Below are 21083 nucleotides of genomic sequence, written 5' to 3' on the forward strand. Positions count from 1 at the left end.
TTCTGCATTTTAATAAAGTAGTTTACCATTATCCCCATGTTAAAAGTATATTGCTAATTTTCTAAAACTAACCCAAGTAACTTAATGAAATTTCTTGATTTACCATTAATAGAGAAAGAAAGCTCGCAAGCAACTCAAGAAAGGAAAGCTCGATTTCAATGGGGGAAGAGAACTCACTTACCCTCTAAGATTAACCATGTCCTTTATTTCTTAGGTTTTTCGTTTAAGAATTACTCTGTACAAAGTAGTATGTTTGTGATGTTCTAATGTGTCCATAAAATTAACGCTTTTATGAGTTGGATTTACTATATTAAAATGCTTGGGTTGCCCTTTACTTAAAAAGAAGAAAAAATAGTTATTGTAGCTGTAGTGGAAGTGGAAATATTTATTGATCAGTCTAATTGACAAACAAAAATTAGGGGGCATATGGGTAATTTTATTTGTTTAACTAGGGATAATTTTGTAAGTTTCATCCCTTTCTTCCTCTCTTTTCCAATCTTCCATTACAACAACCCACCTTTTTACTCCGTGAAATCTCTATTGTAGACCACTGCCACCACCAACCACCTAAGATAGTTACAATTGCTTTTGCGAAGGAAATGCTACTCTAAGGGGTTAATATGACCCTAATTTACACCCTTTTGCTACCAGGGTATCTTTTTGTTACCGCTGTAAAGCGACGTTGGAGTGGTTGTTGAGGAAGGGGGAAGAAGAAGAAGAGGGACGTTAAGAGGGCCTTTCAAAGGGGAACAGCTGGGACGAACACTAGAAGACAGAGATGATTATGGCAGTTCGTGGTTGACTGACGAGATGACAGGGGGATAATGATAATAGTGCGGTGAATCGATGACCAATGGTCGGCGAGATGACAGGGAGTAGACGGAGAATCTAAGATGGTGGTGGGTTGTCTTTCGTGAATGGTGATGCTAGATCTAAGGGTTTTTATTTTTAAACATAAAAAGTGTATTATATTGCAAAGCGGCCCACAAAAGAGACGGATTTACAATATTACAATATTTTGTCAATCAACCTGATTGACTGGGACGGCCTCCTAGAGGAATTACACTTACTCAACACTATATTACTCTTATAACCCAAATTTGTCAGCAATAAGTCTACAAGGTTTAATTAAAGGGGAATTAACATATTGAGCAATGAGTATAAATCAAAAATTAATAACACCAACTAACACATGATTTTGTCATGCATTCATAAACTAAAACGAAGTATCACTAAGAAAATGAAATTATTGTTACTAAAGTGGAATTTTGTACTTAGTATTAGAAGAGCGGCATGTATTTTTGCATAACAAAAGGTTTTGAATACCACCAGAGTGCAAGCATCGTTAAGCACCAAATTAGTATCAAGAGACAAAAATCAGAGTGATTGGCTACTATAGCAACTAACTTGACTGATTTAATCGCAGGGTATGTCATTGCAGGCATTCGCTCAAATGTTTTGGGATGGCAGTCGTGATACTCAGTACTCGTACTAGACTAATAACAACCATAAGGTGAGGTAGTAAATGAGGATTTCTACAAGCAAAAACAACTTTGTAAATTATGCTGTACAGGTGAAGCAATATCATTGAATGATTGAAGTGTATGAATCAGATGTACAGCCGATGATGTATTTCTCCCCACACCCAAACTAGTAACACTACCTCTCTGTTCAGTAATCGATTTAGCACAAGTCTTCCTTCATGTTCACCACGGTATATCAACAAATCTTTCATTAATCTATCTGCAGCGATAAGCACCCATGATCGACTTCATCTTACAGCTTCTGGCGCAGAATTGCAATAGGGTGTGTTCAAGCAGACCAATTTAGTGAACATGAGGCATACACTAGCAAAACCTAATCCAATTATCATACCAAAACTACACTTCTGTCGATCCAACTTCACAGCTCTGCCAACTATGCTTCCGAAAATTGGTAGTAAACCCCCACATGCAATCACCATCAAGTGATCCAGCCCCTTGTAATCTATTCCAGTTATTATTGCTCCAATTGCCGACACTGGGCCCACCACCCCAATCAGTGTAGCTGCTGCAATAGACCCATGCCAACTATCCGTAGCCCCATATATGCAGCTTGCCGCTGCAGCCCCACGGATTAGCCCATGTAAAGACACGGGCAGCACTATATACTGGCCAAGCCCGTAAGCTTTTGGTGCTGCGACTCCCAGCGCTAGGCCTTCTGCTAAAGCATGGAACGCGATTGCCGTGCATGATAAAAATGATTGAATTGTCAGGGCACTCAATGAACAGCCACCAACAGCAAACAAGGAATTTGCTGAGTTTCTCTTTTTTCTAACCGCGTTCAAGATGCTGGATGTTAATACATGCACAACAATAGCTCCCAAGGCTAGCAGCAATATAAGCGGAAGAAGCCCCATTTTTGAATATAAAAGTAGCTGCAACGGTCGCCAAGCTCCCAGGATAAAGGCAATCCCACAAGCTATACCAGTCAACAGTGCATGTTGGAGATGAAAAGCAACAGCAAATGCAACAAGGACAATACCGCCAAGTAGTGGCCCCAGACCAAAAAGTAATGAGATGACAAACCCAGAGACATCTTCTGATCTGCAAGAACACACAAAATACAACCAACTTATGAATCCTAGTGTGCAAAGTTCAACATATATGCTTGGTAAAAAAATACCCCCCCCTGTTTTTTTATAGGCTAGAGATGAGTTTGCGCGGAGTTTTATGAGGTTTAATAAAATAAGATGTTAGTGGGGTAGATAAGGTTATTATTTTATTGAAAAGTTAAGTGGAGTGAGAGGGAGTGGAGACCATTGGAGGAGTGAGAAATGATAAAGTAAGAAAGAACGAGGACATTATCGGGTAAAGATATATTGTTAAATTGTAAGAGATTTCCAAAAATGGAACTCCAGCTTATAAAAAAAAGGGCAAAATAGTAAATCTAGCATATTAAAAAAAAAAAAAAAAAAAAAAAAAACGGAGAGAGTACTTAACAACTTCACAATATTCTCCTTAGGGCAGACATGAAAGATACAGCAAAAGCTTCAAAAACTTGTGAAAAGATATAAAGTGGCTGAAAGTGCTCACTTGTAATTATTACTGAAATTTTGAAAGACATAGCCCAGTGCTTCCATAAATGCCACCGAGAGTGTAGCTGCTGATGCCACTTGAGATGATGAGGCTTCCTGTAAACATCAGAAGACAAGTAAACAGTCAATTCCCTACAATTATCTTGAAATTCAGGAATCCAAGTAATGAAAACAAAAAGACAAAACCTTGAATGCATCTGGAAGAACTTCTGCAATAACCATCCAGATCATACATCCAGCAGCAAAGCCCGTACAGAAAGGTAAGAATTTGTTAAATGCATCAGCACACATAAATGCTGGCACTGCCACAATGGGCTGCAAATCAGACAGGTGGAAAAACAAATCAGTTTGCAGTTGTCATTCCTACAAGAAATACACTTTGTCGTCACCTAAACTCATATCCTCTAAGCAATCCTAATAGGTTAACAAAAACCACAACCAACAGGCAACAAAAATCTTTAATTCATTCAATAGGTTTAAGAAAATGGGTTGCATTGGGAGTTGTTTAAAGCAGAACCGAGCCCATTTAAATCATAGATCAATCTGAAAAATGAACAAATGCAAAAGCTGAGGGGCAGTAAGTTGTATAAACCTAATTTCCCAATGAGGCAACGTTTCACTCAATCCTTTGTGCTTGAATCTCGATCCAAGTCAACATCATAGAGCTGTATAGAGCTGTCAAATCCTCTTTCTAACTTTGCTGGATAACTCCTATATCATCCCTTGACCTATTATTTTCAATATCTCCGTCATTTACTCAACTTTGTGCTCTATATAATCCATGAGGAATTAATCACTCTGAGCACAAGGATTCTACAGCTCCACTGACAGGCATTGATACCTTACAATCCATGAGGAATTAATCACTCTGAGCACAAGGATTCTAACAGGCATTGATACCTTACCTCAAAAAGATTTTTTTAGGGATTGCAGAAAGGGGAAAGGGTAAAAAGGGAAGCAAGAGATACCTAAACTGGTTTTAAAAAAACAAACAAACAATATATGTCATATTCTCAACAGATCCTAATTCTTTTTTACTAAAGGACAATTGTAGACAAAGCTTAATATACCTGGGGCAAGGATGTAAGCACGCTCCATAACATCGCATTTTGAGGAGAAACCCCCCTTGAGGCAAGCATCATACTTACAGCCAATCCTTCAGGTATATTGTGAACAGCAATAGCTAAGGTCACTAAAAGACCCTGAGATAACCCTCTAGAACCAGCAAACGAGACGCCAACACCAGCACCCTCCCCAAAAGCATGCAGAGTCATAATACCGATTACAAGAACAACTTTTGTTGCATCAGCACCTTTTATGTCCAGCATGCTTACCTCACCATACTGATCAAGCACCTGGATGAAAGACATTTATAGCAATTAGAGCAACAAGACATCAAACACGTTATTAAATCCAAATATTGCATCCTGAATCCTAAAGCGAAAACTTCACAAAATGCTAGGCAATAGAAAGTATAATTAGTAAGACCATCTAGTTTCACTTTTATATAAAGTTGAATCATCTATGTTTGGTAAAAAAAAAAAACCCAAGCTCCTTTCTTGGACTCCAAAAAGGTAGGGAAAGAGAGCAGTCATAATCATGCACATTCACAAATGACAATCCTTTTTATTTTTTAATGAATAGGTACAAATGCAATCCTTTACTAATTTGTAAAAACAATAGCTTAAAATGTTTTTTGTCTTCAGTTGAAAACTTGAAACTAGCACTAGTAGCCTAGAAGGCATGCCACATTTTGATATGTAAGTGACTTTGCTTTGCTAACTTTAGTTTAGCTCAAAACACCATAACAAGTAACAACTCAATCCTCTCTCTGCCTGCTGACACCCTCAAGAGTGCATATACCATTCTCTGATCTAACTTCATCATGATAATATAGATCAAGAGGTTCAATGTCAACTCACTAACTTCTGCTAGGCAATCTCTAAAGTTTAGTGTTCACTATTATCTCTTTACTATTCAAGTATTTTTAGGTGTATGCCTTCCAAGATACCAGAATCACTCATCAGTAAGTGAATTTCAAATTGGATTCATTATGAATTGGATTCATTATGAGCTATCTTATTACTTCCATAAGAAAAACAAGGGATGGTAGGGTTGACTAGGCTATATTAATAAATAGTATGGGATAACTAAAGTGGAAATACCGTGGTAAATAGTATGTTTCACAAATTGTGGGGAATCTCAAAGAATTATAATTGTATCACTGATTGTTTGGTTGAACAAAAGAATTATGTGCTATAATTCCCACATCCTAGAAAATGTTGTCTGGTTTTACTTCCCATGATTTTTCATGTCAATTATTTTAGCATTGGGTTTCATTTGATATGTGGCGAAGAAAGTATTTAACTGAATTGTGAGAATACCACAGCCCAATATCAATTCCCTCTATCAGGATCATCCAGGTAACATTTAAGGCCTCACTACATCCTACCCCAATTTATCATTCTCACAAATGAACAAATAAATTTCTTGATCCCAACAGTATACATCTCTTATATAGTAGGTTAGTAGTTAAAAAAGAGAAGATTGGTGACTAAACAACACTGTAATCCTCTCCTGTTTCTCAGAAAGACCATGTTAATCGACAAAGATATTGAAGATATATCTCCACAAAGAAGCAAAATTTAAACCAGATTGTTTTTATTTATTTTTCTCATGTAATGAAAGAATTCATGCAGATACAAGCTAGACAGGAAAAAGAAGAGTACAATTCATGAAGGTAATGACAACATTAAAATAACAATAACAAGTGGCTAATGAACTTTAACCAGAGAAATGAAAGGTCTCACCTTCTTACAGAGGGATATAAAAATTCCACCAGACAATATCCCAATGACAACCCAATTTCCATGACCATACTCCTGGCCTTCCTGTATAAGGTCAAAGCTTGCAGCTAACATGACTCCAGCAGCCATTCCACTGCATAAACCCTCCCAGCGGGGATCAAGCTCTACAAAAAAGAACGGAATAGCCCCAAAACCACTGGCAGCGGCCATTGCTAGCGTAAACAATGCAACGGTTGTGACAGAAACTCTGCTGCTTCCACCTTTCCCGTCATTAGGATTGGTAGAAGTGGTCTCTGAACTAAAAACATCTTTAGCACCGGTGCCTTCCGTAACATCATTTCTTAATTCCTTTAATGGCGCAACTATTATCCTCTGACTATCAACCTTACTAGACTCTGCCTTGACACAAACACCGATGACCGCGAAAATTAAAAACAGTAAGAGGACCTGCTTAAACATTGACTTCATCCTGGCACAAGTCCTCCAAAAGATAAAGGTCGGAATTCACAAGTTCATGCCGGTATGAGGCGGAAAAAGTGCTGAATCAATATAATGAGTTTTTGGGCATCCATAATGAACAACAAACTAAAGAAATCTCTCATCTTGAAGATCAATCATATTGGACATATGAATTGAAAAACCTAATAGCAAAAGGGACCCATCAGAATCACATTTTATAACAAATTGTTACTAAATGAACCGATTAAAGTACAAATTGAAATTACAAAAATAATGCAGCTGATTAAAGTTAGGGCCTTGAATTAAAAGCAATCATCTTTAGAACCCTAATATTAAGAATTGATACTAAATCAACTGCGATCAACCCAGAATCCCCAGGTCATAAAGACAGAATAACAATTTTAAAATATGAAAAAGAAGATCTTAAAATTGAATACCCCCAACAAAATAACATAAAAAGAGATGCAATTAAACACAAATTAGAATTAGAATGATAATAATAAGTATGAAAAAATACGTAAGAATGATGAGAATCACCTGAGAAAAAGAATAAGTTGGAGAGCCAGAGAGAGGGGAAAGGGATGAAGAAGCGGGGTTTGTCAATTAACGCGTACATTCAAAGGAATAAACCCCTTGGGAATTCACAATCCTCCATAAGAGTTTAATATTAATATTAATACTAATAATGATTATGATTATGATTATGATTATGATTTTAATACAGGCTCAACTTCCTTATTTAATTAATCCAAAAAAGAAAAGAAAAACGAAGAAAATAAAATAGCACGTTGGATTTGAAAGACCCAGAAAACCAGCAACTGATGTCTGAGGTAAAAGACAGAAATTGGGACTTATTTCTATGCTCACCACTTTCGGTTCTTTTCTTTTTTTACTCGTACGCCCTATAATCCTATCATATATCAACTTCATACTATCAAATATCAATATTTAAGTAGTGTATTTTATATTTTCTAAACAATCCCAAAACTTGATACGAGATAATAGTATACAATTGCAAAAACTTGATTTCTATAATTTGGATAAAAATTGAAATCCAATACATTCCAAAACTACTCCATCATTACTAATTTGGATCAGATTTGACCGAAATTTTTGAATAGTTAGATTTTTGGATTGGATTAGATTGTATTGAATGGGTTTGTATCCCAATAAACCAAACAAACCAACTAATATTTAGAACTTTGAAATTTTTGTATAAGCTACTTGAATTGAATAACATAGAAAACACAATGAGCTATCCTAGCTAAAGTATTTTGACATCCCCATATAGGCCAAATTGTACATTATTTTTAATTGATTTATTACAAAAAAACTAAATATTTGGCCCAAAATAAATGAAACATTATTTTGATTATGAATTTGGATTGGATCAAACTATTGAAATCTAATTCGGACTAGATCAATTATATTTTGTAAATTCGAATTTTTCAAAGCCAAATTGGAATTGGATTGGACCAAATCCAATACACACCACACACCGAATGAAAACCCCTACTTGATATGTATTTTTATATGAGATAAACCAAATGCCCCTTAAGTGAAGAATTGAATAGCAAGTAAGGGGACATGGTAGATTTGATCGCTTCACCAGCTATTCAAGTCAATTGAGTTCAATAAAAATTAATCAATTGTGCCAAGTCTTCCTCACTAGCCTACAAACTCAGTACTACAGAGTAGCAGTGTCATTTGTGTGTATGTGTTTATTTTTACTAGTCATAACCTTACGTGATTATTGGTCAACTAAAGCTTACCATGTATACAAACAAAAGCATGCATATGCTTAATTTTTGAAGTTTGAAGGATCTTGTCAACTATAAAATTGGGTTGCATTTACTTAATGCTGCCAATATTCAACTTATATTTTTAGCCATCAAACTATAGGCTATAGATGACATGAACAAAATCGCATCACAAATTTAGACGTAGAATTATGAATGTAGTACGCTATAAATTAGGAGAAATGGTTCAATTGGAACCCCTCACCCCCCCCCCCCCCCCCCCCCCCCCCCCCCCAAAAAGGCCATGAATATTCATTATGTTCTACTTTCTCTAACCTTTGTTTATTGTTTCTTCTTCTATACATCATTCCTAATTACTGTGTACAAGAATGGCACCATCTATTCTAAATGAATCAACTTCTAAAAGACAAAAAAAAAAAAAAAAGGAATAGAAAACAGTGCCAATAATTCCATGTTAGTACACAAGTCCACAAAACTAGCGTGGTGTAATGGTGGGCAGAACCGTGGTAGTAAGATCACTGCCTGATAAATCAGAGGACATTCTCGCAAATTTGGAGACATTGGTCAAGGACGTGGTTGTGGTGGAAGAAGAGCTGCGGAATTGCAAAGAGGAGGTATTGGACATGATCATACTGTCAGGAACCAGTTGGAGTAAATTTTCGAGCTCCCTCACCACATCCAACATGGAAGGTCTCATCTCTGGCTTATCTTGACAACACCTCAAAGCCAACGCTATAAATCTTTCTACACATTCAGAAGGATAGTCTCCCATTTTGCTGTCAATAATGTCAAATAAAGACCCTGACTTCTGTGCTGCATTAACCTATGTCCAATAAATATTTATCAGAAACTTATACTTTCTTTATATACAATTGATCATACTGTGATAAAATCAATAACTTACTATGGAGCAGTACACTAAAACATTCAAGTTTGCAGGGAGAATAATGTAAAGCATAAACATGCTAAAAAAAATGAATGAGCCCATTAGAGGAATAACATGCATCATAATACAAGGGTGAAATTACCTCACGGACAAGATTTTTTCCATGTGATATTGGTGGTACTCCTGTGAGAAGCTCCAGAAATACAACTCCCAGGCTGTACACATCGCTTTTATCTGTCAGTTGATGGGTCAAGAAGTATTCTGGGTCAAGGTATCCCTACATATGCAATAATAAGAAATATTCAGCATTCAGAATATATTAGCAGCAACAAAATTGATTAATTCAGAGTTCTGTTCTACACCACTTTCCACCATCCCCCCTGTTATCATCTTACCGACTCCTACGTTTTATTTACTTATTTATTTATTTTTACCTTGCAGCAACTGCCAATTATATGCTGGAAACAAGCAATTTTTGCATACATACAGGGCAATCTCATCAATTCAATGAGCATGACTTCCTAGTTCAAAGACAAGGTGTATTTTGTTTCTAATTCTTAAGCTGTATTGTATCTAGAGAATGTTGGTTTACATTTAGTTCCCCCATTTCCAAAAACATAAATAGAGAACAAACAACAATTAGAAACCAGTAAGAGCAGTTTTGAAAGTTGACTATGGTTTCTGGCACACCTATTTGATGAATAAGTACTGTAAATTTTTGTTGCAAATTTCTGAAAAAAAAGGGAGATAAATTGAAGGCCCTAGGCGAGGTTCTAACACAGTATGATATAGCCAAGTAAAGCAACAAGTGATGCAATGCTAAGATCAACCAAGTTTCAATTCCCCTCTGTTTAAGAGCGACAAATTCAACTACATCCCCAGCAATATCATATTTATACAAGCTGAGTAGGCTACAAAAGTCCCACATACATACTAGATTACAAAAACATCTCCAAACATGCCACACTAAAAAAGATAACAATATTAACTGAAATTCACTTACAGGTGTTCCCTTTACGATAGTGGATATATGATGAGGTACACTGCCTTCATCATCCATTACAGGAGCCAGATGTGATAGTCCAAAATCAGCAACTTTGGTAGTAAGATTGGCATCCAGAAGTATGTTACTGGCTTTAATATCCCTGTGAAATATTGGTGGGTTTGCTTCTGTATGCAAGTAAAGAACGCCCCTGGCTGCTCCTAATGCAATCCGTAACCTCATGACAAAGTTGAGGGTCCTCTCACTTTTACCTGTCCCAATAGAAGCAGCTTATAGACATTCAGCTCAGAATTACAACACAAAGTTATCTATGAACATCAAACATATAGGATTCAGTAATTATTTTGCAAATTTTATGCATTATATAATCTGACAGATGAAATTAGAGACAGAATAACTTCCGCAAATTGTCTAACTATGGGCACAGCAAACTAAAGTTTCTAGAAGCTCAAGCGTCATATTCTTACCTGAAAGCCAGTCCCTTAAAGTGCCATTTGGCATATACTCATAGACAAGCACCTGCATGTTTAATCAAAAGGATAGCTTAGGAGGTATATCCGTATAGAGATTCTTTTCCAAGAGGCATACACAGAAAAAAAAATAAAATTGTTTGATGTAATGGTGATGCATGTAGAGAAAAATCAATTTTATACATTTTTTTCCCAAGCAAACAACTTTTGTTTACAGCAGTTTACCAGTGTTGGTCAGTTACAGATATAGGACTGATTGAAGATTTGAGCTGATTAGAAAGTAAGATCAGCAATTCACTAGTTACAGTGTCAGGCTCAGTAATTCACTGGTTGGACTACTGATCTAGTTCAAGTTCCAAAATAGTGTTTCAGGAATAGCTCAAAACGGCTCATTGGCTGAATTACTCGAGGAAGAGTGAAACTGCAGAAGTAAGGATGCCGACACAAAAGGCATTGAGCGTGTGTTAGAATTGCTAGTTGTTTGGTTGACACTAGACAGGTATAATACAGAGTGAAGTGAACTTCCTTAAAAGTAGCTACCTAAAAATGGAAATTGTTTGAATTCCTGAGTAACTTCTTTCATCCATCCAATGAAACAATGGTTTATCTGGATGTACTCAGAATCCCAACATCCCTCAGTACTTCAACTAGACAAGGGGAAAATAAAGGACACTGAAAGGAAAAAGAAAACTTACTTGTTCACCAGCTTCACTACAGTATCCAACCAATGAAACTAAATTACAGTGATGTAACCTTGATAAAAATTGTATTTCTGTAAGAAATTCATGTTTTCCTTGCAGAGATCCATCCTCTGCTCGTTTAACAGCCACAACTGCACCGCCATTGGCTAAAATGCCTTTATAAACCTTTCCATATCCTCCTCGACCAACTTGAGCTGAGCTGTTAAAATGATTGGTGGCATGTAACAATTCTCGGAAGGTAAACTCTTTGACACCATCGATTTTCATGGAAATCTTTGAGGCTGCATTGTATCAATTACTATATTAGCAGCATAAAGGAGCATTGTATCAATTTTCCATAAAGGAGCATTCACATTGATTACTAGTGGAATCTACAATGAACTTACACATGTTCTTTCTAGATAATTGCCGGCTTCTGCTTTTCCTTCTAATAATGAGAATTGTGGCAAGAACGGATGCAATTGTAACACACATAATCAACCCTACCATAATGGCAGCCAAAACACTCTTACTAATGCCATTCTTACCAGTCTCAAGATTCACTACAAGAAAATATCCAAAAAAGTGTCAAAGTTAGAGACAGAAAGTCATCCTAGAATTCACAGCCTTAGTTGTCAAAGACTATTCAATCCAGATTGAAGATGTGAATGAGAATATTAAAATAACAAATAAATTGAATCCTCCGACTGATTAAAGTTTGGGTACATACCATAGCTGTAAGGACCCAAAAGTGTGAAGTTCAGAAGCTCATATGGCCCAAATATATCACTTCCAGAAAAATTCCATGTTGTGTAAATATGTCTAATATGGTGAATCTCACTTTCATTGAAAGTATGATTATTGCCAAGAACCGGGAAAAGTTTCAAATACATCCGCAGACGAGGCCCCTCTTCCCATGCATATGAATCAATTAAAAGCTGATAGTGGTGCATTTTCAAGTTGTGGGTGATGTAAGACTCAAAAGAAAATTTGTAAGGAGGAAAATAAGTAAAACTTGGACTCTTTAATCTGTATCCTATCCTGATAGGAGCTGCACAAAAGCACTCTGGAGCTTCTGGAACGGGTTCAAAATATTGTTCAACAGGGCACGTGTTATAGCAAGCTGTCGGAGTTGTTCGGCCATCATATGTTCCGTTTCCACCATCATCAGAATCACAGAAAAGGTGTATGTTCTGTATGTTTGCACGATTGCACACAGGATTTCCCCGAAGCCTGGAGAGAAACCCACATAATAATTAAAACTGAGTGTTTCCATGTATTTAATTGGGGCAGAGAAGGCAAGAAATTATATTTAGCTCAGAGTTGATGAAATGGTTTGAGTGTTTGACAGAACTGGTAACATATCTTCATTACCAGACTAGTATTTTGCTTTATTTATTTTAATCAACACTCATATCCACACATCCAGGGTGGTAATTAGAGGTAATGAAAGTGTATGAAGAAAAACACATACTTGTTAGTTGGTAGTGCAGATGCATTATTATAAAAACTCATATAAAAGATTCAAAGTAAATCAAACACAGCCTAGCTATTTTCTTAAAGCCTTAAGCTGAAATGAGAATCAGAACACAATTTACATGTTCAAGCAATTTGCAAAACAGAAAATGACTCTACATATGCCATTATATTCTACTAATCTACAGACCATAACAATTGAAATTTATCAAGACAAAATGCACACACCTTAAGGTCACATTCTGTGGAGGATCTAGATCTCCAGAAATGTTGGAGAGCAAATTGTATCGAAGATCACTGCAATTCAAAAGGTATTAGAGAATTATGAGTATCATTCATCTATATAGACAGTAAATACATGTGAAGGTGGGATTCAGGCTTATGTAATGCATTTCAAATCTACAGTCGAGGTCATACACAGAGAGTCTAGCAGTAGCATTGAAGGACTTGTTGTGCCAAATGCCAGTAGGGATGGAGCCATTGATAGAATTGTTTAAAAGCCACCTGTGAAAATAAATTATACTTTCAGCCTTTCAGGTATAAAGCACTGTACCTGATTTATAATCAAATATCTCTAAAAGGCAGAGTACATAGCAGAAATATATAAGTCATCAGATAGTATTTCCTCATTCAGACAGTAGCCCATGGAAGTACATTAAAAAAATAAAAACTCACAACATCTGGAGATCTGGAAGAAGGGAGAAACTTTCTGGAATTGATCCGTTCAGGTTGTTATGCGATAAATTACTGTAGATAGAACAAGAAAGTAATTAACGCGTGTTCCTGAGAAACAATTGAGTAGTGTTTTAATAATACATTAAATTGATAATCTACATACATTGTAGTGACATTGTCTGATAGCTTGTTTGAAGGAATTGGTCCCGTTAACTTGTTCCAACTCAAATCTCTATAATTCAGATAGTGAAACAAGTTAAGAAAAAAAGGTCAATGTACATGTAAAAGACCACATTGAGTGTTGAAAGAATAAGCAAAGCAGAAGAACCAAGCCGGAACTTACATAAAGCTAAGATATGGCATCCGGCTAAGATCAGGAATTGCTCCACCCAAGCTACAGTTTCTCAGACTTCTGTTGATCAATAAATATAACAAATTTCTAGAGTCAAGCTCTTAAAGTAAAATGCAGATGGTTGGTTCATCTCTTGATTCTCTTCTACTTTAATTTTAAGCACTATTAATGTGTTAGAACTTTGATGAAAGCCAAATATAGGTGAAATTTCTCTAATGTGCTAAATCTTTGTTAAGCGGAATAAAAAATTTACTAACATGTAAGTCTTGTGGGTTTCTCCACCCTTTGCCATAGGATGGAGCCTCATACAGGATTTTATGTGTAGGATCATTGAAGACTTAATAAGCAAAAAGTCAATAGAAATATCAACAATTTGACCCTAGATTGCTGTGGCGTAGATTTAAGGCATTAGCTAATTACAATCCACTTAAACCTTCCACACAGCTGCACAACAAAGTCAATAGAAATATTAACAATTTTTATCTAGTGAGGGTTGCTGAACTTTTCGCTGATATTCCCACAACAACCAGCACAACATAAAGAGAGAATACATATTTCAACTTAAGCATTGTTGATGAGAAAACATCATACTGTGTGTGTCAAAGCTGAAAAGCACTTACAACTTTACCAATCTGGACAGATTTTGATATGATTTTGGAATCTCAGCACCATCAAAATGATTATTGTCGAGTTGGCTGCAAATGGTAATTGGAAAAACAGACTTTAGTGATCATATAGGTCGCATTTGTACACTAAAGAGAACAGAAAGTGAGGTCATTAACAAATACTAAGACTTCATTGATCTCTTAACAGCCTTCTGATAATAACATAAATAATAACAGCAGCTTAATCATGGTTGCATGAACTTAAATGAGATGCACAAATCTTCATGGTATCAAAATAAAAAATAATTAGTTAAAATAGTCATGGATATTTGTCAAAGTGTCAGAAGTTAAATGACATTCTAGAATAGGTGGTATCACAAAGTTGAAAAGGGAAAGCACTGTCAGCAGAGCTCAAAAGAGAGTCCAAAGTACACCCAACAAAAAAAATGGTGATAAGAACTTCATGAGGAGCACTGTATTAGGAAATGTATTCCATTTAGCCATTTAATTAAGATGACAGATCTTGAGGATACAGTGGCTCAAGGTCCATAGCCTTACACATTAGACATTTGATCATTAGATGGAAACCAGTGATGTCCTTGTCTATTATTAAACATGCACATGAAATTTCAGTTGCATTTATAAGAAGTTTGAGGATACTGTCCCAAATAACCAACAACTAGTTACAAAGACAGCACAAGAAAAGAAAAAAAAAAAAAAGCAACTATAAATAGTATCAGTGGCTTAGTGCAGGGATAACATACAGTATCTCCAGATGTGCTAAAGCTGAGTACTCAGGAGGGAGGTTTCCAGACAAGTTATTGTTATCCAACAACCTGCAAAAAGGTCATTGCATAACTTTAATGATTTGCGATCTTTTAATATAGTAATATATAGATATTAAAAAAACAGTAAAACCTTTGATTTTACAAGTATTACTGATATCTACTCACAAGTGAGCAATTTTTGGTAATTGGGAAAACTCAGGAGGAAGGTGGCCGCTAAATGAGTTATTGTTCAAATGGCTGCAAATACAAATGTGATCAGAAGATTTAATAGTTAACAATATAACCATAAAGGAAAATTCAATTAGTGTCAAGTATAAAGCTGAAAGTTCAACTCACAAGTGTTTAGCATTGACCATGTTGGCTAAGGACTTGGGCACTGCGCCAGATAAATTATTTTCATCTAGTTGGAGTCTGTCTAGATTTACCAGAAAGCCAAGTTCACCAGGAACAGAACCTGAAAATTGGTTTCCATTCAAAAGCCTGAATCACAGAAATAATACATTACATTAGTATGGAAAATACTTGGTATTTAACAATTATCTTGTATACAACAATTTTAGTCACCCCGAAACACTTAAAAGTCACTCTTTAACAAAGTAAGTTGGGTTTTATGAGAGCTTTATGAGAAACTATAATTAAGGTTTAGAACTTACAAATGTGTCAAAGATGAGAGATTTCCTATCTCCTTAGGAATGGTGCCAGTTAATTTATTCCACATGAGATCTCTTAATTGATTGAAAACAAAAGACCGTGTAAGTAAGAGATTAACTTAAAAGTAGTCAATATATAATTGTTGAATAAAATTAGTCGCAGACTCACAGTATCTGCATATGAGTGAAGTTGCCAACTTCAGGTGCCAAGATTCCTGAGAGATTCATGTTCAGTAGTTGACTGCAAGCATTATTTTATCAGTCTTAGCACAGAAAGGATTTATTATAAGTAAGATAGATACAAGGAATCAAATTAATGAATTACATACATCTCTTGGACATGAAAAAATCCATCTGGCTGAAGTTTACGGAAGCATAAAACACCATTCCAGTGAGAAGTACAGGGATCTCCCTTTTTCCAGTTAACAAGGTGTTTCATAGGATCAATCAGTTTGCTTTTGATCGACATTAAGGCCGCAACTGCATGGGTTACATTACAGAAGCAAATGTTAATACATCACTCTGATTATAATAATAATGGAATAAAGACAGAAAGAAAAACGGTACCTTCATGAGGATGAGTAGATTGTGCAGAGGCATAAATTGGATTGAAAATACACAATATGACGAAGAATTGAATCGCAAGTCTCATTCCGAGCAATAAAATTTCACAAGAAAAGGGTTCTGAATCAGAAAATATCTGAAATTTCTTTTACAGCAACAGACTAAGTTTTAGAGAAACACACAGATAGAAAAGCAATGCAAGGAAGAGTCATCCTTGGCTTGAATTTTCAAAGCTCACTGTCCCTGTCCCTGTCCCTGTCCTTGTCCCAATCAATATCTGATATATATATGTGAGTCCCAAAATCAATATCTGAAGCTGACGCGTTCAATTTAAGTTGAACTTTCTACTGTATCTCATGAATACTAGTATAAATATTATACATACGACCAATTAATATTTGAATCAAAAAATGAAGAGAGAGATGATGGGTTGATGAGATTAGGTGGTGAAAGAGAAAGTAAAAATGAAATCCCAGAAGCATCGTTTGCTTTCCGAAACAAGTAATAGTATAAAACTAATACACTCACAAACTATAATTAAGTAATAAAAAGATAAGAGTAGTTGATACCAATATTAATTTTGTATTAATAAGTAAATCCAAGATAAGATGGCGACATTCATTTCTTGCTTCTTCCTAGCTACTTACATAACAACACTACCTGCAGGTAAGGTTCTTACAATCAGTCACAGAGTCAAATAAATATAATTAATTTTTCTCCTTTTTATTTAATACTCAATTTATTAATCATTACTGACCCTTCTGCCAGTTGCCCATGCATGCATTTTGTCCTTTTCCGTACAACCCAATTCAGCCGCCACTTATGAACGCCACCTTTTTAATATATATACTCTCTGGGAAAAACAAAGCTAGATTTTCCCAGCAAAGTTATTAAACTTATGTCTTGAAGACCATGTAAGTCAGAACACGACATCTGATTTGGGACGAAAGGAGAAGTTGGTTATGAACCGATAAGTGGGAACAGCCGTACATACATCAACAATCAACATCTAACATCAATGTATCTAGTACTCCGTAGGATATTTATCTGTAGTCATAAATACTACAGAGGATGGTGCTACATGAGTGAGGTGGTGCATCTACAGTAACACCCAACATCAGTTGTCAATCCCTAAGATTCTATCTCAACCCAACATTCTCATCAAGTCATTATCATATACAGAAAATATTTGGCTCAACATTAATCAGCCACTAAGCTAGCTCTACTGTAATTTTATGATCCAGAGCAAACCCAGCTCACAAACGACGATATTAGTGATAAACAATTCGGAAGAAACACATACACAGATACCGCCAGTAGCTCAAAATATATACTCGCTATATATATGTATACTATATAAGTTCATATTCTACCTCTTTACAAACGTTGCTCAATACTGATCTGATGATATACCTACCATTTTTTACTAATAGCCAAAAGGGGTAAGGAACAAAAGAGATGTGCCTTTCCTTGCACTGTCAGATCAAACCACATCTTATGAGAATATGCAACTTAACTTACTAATCCATATTACAAAATTGACCCGACCTTTCTGGTCTTTTTCTTTGCAGGGGCATCCTTATTCTCTGCTTTTCTCTTCAAGTCCGACTTCAAAGCCTTGGATTTGTTCACAAGAGTCTTACCATTTCCCCGCTCATTTTTGTCACCACCAATGTTAGTTAATTGTTTGGCTTCATCTTCAGCTTTAGCTTTCAATCTCTCTACAACAAAATACTTCAACCTCCGTAAGGTGGATTCACTCTGCAAAGTGCCAATCAAACATCACCATCAATTCCATGAAAACTATCCATTTAGAGAGATACATTGCCCTTATTCTCCCCATGAATCATTGTCAATTACCTGAGCATCTATGTCGAGGTCCACCTCTTCTTCTGTTACTTGGAAGGACGGATTTCCCTGAGCAACAATCTCCAAAGCTTTTGTTAAATCATCCGCAGATAGCTTTGTCAGAGCTCTTCCAAGTTCTCTTTTCTGCATTGTTGACATTCTCCTGAAATTCCATGTTCTCATCGTTAACATATCAATCCAAATAAGGAAATCAAACAGAACATAACCAACTCTTCACTGATGCAAACACGTGAAATTTATGCCACACGTGAGAGGGAAGGGACAACCATGGCTGAACAAATGAGAGTACAGGACTAAACCACCACATAGTACAGGTTCATAAATTGACTGACCTGCACCTTTGGAGCATGAGTTCTCTAAGTTCATTTAGGCGCTTATCAACCTTGTAAAGCTGCACACACAGAAAATGGGAAAAAGAGCAAAATGCAGCACATTAATTATGAAAATTTGAGTCTGGTGAACAAATACATGCATGTAAGTGAGATAACTACAAGAGCTTCCCACCTCACAGCTTACGTCCTTTGCCATCTGAGCATGATAAGTCTGTTTCAAACCTGCCTCTTCATCTGTTCTTTCTTCCTGTACAAGCAAAATCGGAAACATATATCAATCAATCAATTGGAAACATACACCGATTAAAATGATTATACGTAACAGCTTAAAAAAAGTTAATGGGCTGTAAATGAAGCAAGTGGTAACTCAAACATGAAGCTACAACTTTACCTCTTGCATGATTTTTGGCAAAAGTACGAGCCACTTTCCCTCAAATTTTGCCAGTAGAGTTTTGGCTGTCACATGAGCATCACTCCTTTCATCATTACATTTCATAGCATTCTTCAAAACCCACCTCACATCAGCGTAAATCTCTCGAACATGCTTGTAGCCATTATCACCCTTATCTTCCATTCGCTTCTTTATAGAGTTGAAATCCCTGGGCTTTCCAATAACTGACTAAAAAAGGAAATGACATGAACAGACACTGGTAAGTCAGGACCTGTCCTTCAAATTAAGTATTTCTATACAACTTGTCTAAGATATTTAGCAAAAAAACAGAAATGTCAGGAATCCAATTTCCAGTTCTATACCTCAGAGGAATCATGTAAACCTAGATCATTCACATCTACAGAATCCAGAGAAGAGCATACATCTTTCTTTTGAGTAATCTGGAAAGAAAAACAAAGGATCCGTGAGGTAGAAAACTATATACTAGTATATAATACAATAGTTTGCAAGCATGTGCAAGTGAAAAGGTTTAACAGCAAGAAATGCCACTAGAGTATGGTTTATCTGCAATAGAATTTACATAGTAGAAAAGAACTAAAGCACAAGTATCCCTGCAGATTTTGAGGCTGAAAGTTAACTGGGGTTGGTAGCATAAGTAGACAAGCACACTAATGGAAAATTAAATACAGTGTATGATTTACTTATTCTTATGTTTCTCCGAATGTAAAACAAATAAACAAAACGGCGAATGAATTTTCTAGCAGCTGAATCACAGCATGCATATCAAGCCTTTACATAAAAGAGAATACTAAATCAAAATCCAGTTTATTACAAAGACCTAAATGGAGCATTAATTGAACAGATAATATTAGAACTTTCACAATACCAATCTAAAGACGCAATAAAAAAAGGGAGCTCGGTTATTCACATGATGATGGTGGACATTAAGCATGATACCTGATTCAAAATAACACCAAATTGCCTGATGAGGTCCTGCATTCTCTTAGCTTTGGAATCGGGATGATTTAGCCTAGTCGTAACATGTCTCCCTTTATCTTTATAATCCCTTGATAGATTGTTTCTAGAGTCTATAATTTGCTTTTTACTGTTGTTGGAGTAGAATTGTTCAATCTCATTTATTTTTTGCTCTAGCTGCAAGTAATTTCAGTGTTATTTTAAAAGCATATTGCAAGCAAATATTGTAATTACACATATTAAAAAAAAATAATAATAAATAAAGTTGAATATCAAACAAAATATACAGAATTTAACAAGTAAGATTCGTGATCAAATGCCTACAATTAATGACATGAAAGAATTAATGGAATGATAATGAAGCGGAAATTAGACAAAGCAAAATGAATAGAATATTTATTAGTAAATAAAAGAATTAACCTTGTCAACTTGAAAAGAAACCTGATTCACATGATTTTTGAAATCTTTGAGTTGGTCATCAACATTCACATTTGCAGGAACCTGAGACCCAGAATTGTCAATTCATGCAATTGATCATAGTGAGTCAAAATTACAAGTTTATTAATTTCTGATTATCATAAGTGAACAATAGCATATCAAGAAGGTGAACTGCAAACGATAGATAGATTAAAAGAAAACCAAAAACTTAGAATCACTGGAGACTATGAATGAATGAATCAAAAGCAAGAAGATGTAAATTATTCAAAGAAATTACAGAACAAATTGTACCTTGAAAGTAGCGGGGGGTTCCATAAGAATCAATTAAAAACAAGATGAGATAATACTGTAATTCAGATTGGAAGATCAAAGATTGAAGAACATTAAACCAAAAATTCTACCCCTTTCCTCGAGATACCATCATCATCACAGATGTTTCTTTCTTTTTATTTATTTTTTTTATTTATTTTTTCCCAAAAGTTAAAGAATGATAAACCCTATTTTACAAAGAAATAACAAATTGTTACACCTAGCTCATACTCCTACTATGGAGTGAATATCTTTATTACGGTGTGTTGCATTTAATTACTTTACTCATCATAATCTCTTCTTATAGATCTCTAAACACAATAGTTTTTTTTTTTTTTTTTTTTTTTTTTTTTTTTTTTTTTTTTTTTTTGTAAATATATAATCAACGAAAAACTTTATTTGACTTTTAGCGTTTTCTTGGTATTTGATAAAGAGCTATTTAAAACAGTGTTATTAAACGTAATAAGTCAATAAAGACAACCATTTCAGTCTTTGTCCCCTTTTGTTAGTACCATATG

At 35.5% G+C, this 21083-nt stretch overlaps 3 protein-coding genes across 4 annotated transcripts; all 3 read right to left on the reverse strand.

The window, feature by feature from the left end:
• Window positions 1-1298: 1298 nt before the first annotated feature.
• Window positions 1299-6999, reverse strand: LOC145623370 (putative zinc transporter At3g08650). Its single transcript, XM_081676472.1, has 6 exons — window positions 6880-6999; window positions 5887-6524; window positions 4147-4431; window positions 3263-3391; window positions 3075-3172; window positions 1299-2585 (listed from the first exon to the last, which is right to left on the reverse strand). The coding sequence occupies exons 2-6, from the start codon at window positions 6349-6351 to the stop codon at window positions 1772-1774; spliced, it is 1791 nt and encodes a 596-aa protein (XP_081532598.1). The 5' UTR covers window positions 6352-6524; window positions 6880-6999; the 3' UTR covers window positions 1299-1771.
• A 1397-nt stretch (window positions 7000-8396) lies between these two features.
• LOC145623386 (putative LRR receptor-like serine/threonine-protein kinase At1g06840) lies at window positions 8397-16450 on the reverse strand. Its single transcript, XM_081676473.1, has 20 exons — window positions 16255-16450; window positions 16017-16167; window positions 15857-15928; window positions 15691-15762; window positions 15374-15517; window positions 15203-15274; window positions 15014-15085; window positions 14265-14339; window positions 13636-13704; window positions 13456-13524; window positions 13293-13364; window positions 13035-13121; window positions 12846-12914; window positions 11872-12374; window positions 11549-11704; window positions 11157-11443; window positions 10459-10510; window positions 9992-10242; window positions 9131-9265; window positions 8397-8925 (listed from the first exon to the last, which is right to left on the reverse strand). The coding sequence occupies exons 1-20, from the start codon at window positions 16337-16339 to the stop codon at window positions 8578-8580; spliced, it is 2841 nt and encodes a 946-aa protein (XP_081532599.1). The 5' UTR covers window positions 16340-16450; the 3' UTR covers window positions 8397-8577.
• A 1118-nt stretch (window positions 16451-17568) lies between these two features.
• Window positions 17569-20878, reverse strand: LOC145609642 (transcription factor GTE1-like). Of its 2 annotated transcripts, XM_081665096.1 has the most exons (9): window positions 20548-20878; window positions 20239-20319; window positions 19801-19995; window positions 19206-19283; window positions 18844-19071; window positions 18625-18699; window positions 18453-18511; window positions 18112-18262; window positions 17569-18012 (listed from the first exon to the last, which is right to left on the reverse strand). In XM_081665096.1, exons 1-9 carry the CDS (start codon window positions 20569-20571, stop codon window positions 17782-17784), a joined length of 1122 nt encoding a protein of 373 aa, XP_081521222.1. In that variant the 5' UTR covers window positions 20572-20878; the 3' UTR covers window positions 17569-17781. The 2 variants fall into 2 exon arrangements, with proteins under 2 accessions (XP_081521222.1, XP_081521229.1); XM_081665103.1 differs by lacking the exon at window positions 19801-19995.
• Window positions 20879-21083: the final 205 nt, after the last annotated feature.

Source organism: Chenopodium album, chromosome 3 (assembly GCF_948465745.1).
Source record: "Chenopodium album chromosome 3, dcCheAlbu1.1, whole genome shotgun sequence".
NCBI lineage: Eukaryota > Viridiplantae > Streptophyta > Magnoliopsida > Caryophyllales > Amaranthaceae > Chenopodium > Chenopodium album.

Coding starts and splice junctions, on each gene's coding strand:
- LOC145623370 (XM_081676472.1), bottom strand. CDS start 6,351: ATGAAGTCAATGTTTAAGCAGGTCCTCTTACTGTTTTTAATTTTCGCG. Junction 3,173..3,262: donor TTCTTCCAGATGCATTCAAG/GTTTTGTCTTTT, acceptor TGATGTTTACAG/GAAGCCTCATCATCTCAAGT. Junction 2,586..3,074: donor AATTTCAGTAATAATTACAA/GTGAGCACTTTC, acceptor GTGTTCTTGCAG/ATCAGAAGATGTCTCTGGGT.
- LOC145623386 (XM_081676473.1), bottom strand. CDS start 16,339: ATGAGACTTGCGATTCAATTCTTCGTCATATTGTGTATTTTCAATCCA. Junction 16,168..16,254: donor ATCTACTCATCCTCATGAAG/GTACCGTTTTTC, acceptor TAACCCATGCAG/TTGCGGCCTTAATGTCGATC. Junction 13,705..14,264: donor CTGTCCAGATTGGTAAAGTT/GTAAGTGCTTTT, acceptor ATTGATCAACAG/AAGTCTGAGAAACTGTAGCT.
- LOC145609642 (XM_081665096.1), bottom strand. CDS start 20,571: ATGGAACCCCCCGCTACTTTCAAG. Junction 18,700..18,843: donor TGCCAAAAATCATGCAAGAG/GTAAAGTTGTAG, acceptor TTGCTTGTACAG/GAAGAAAGAACAGATGAAGA. Junction 18,013..18,111: donor ACCTCGACATAGATGCTCAG/GTAATTGACAAT, acceptor GGCACTTTGCAG/AGTGAATCCACCTTACGGAG.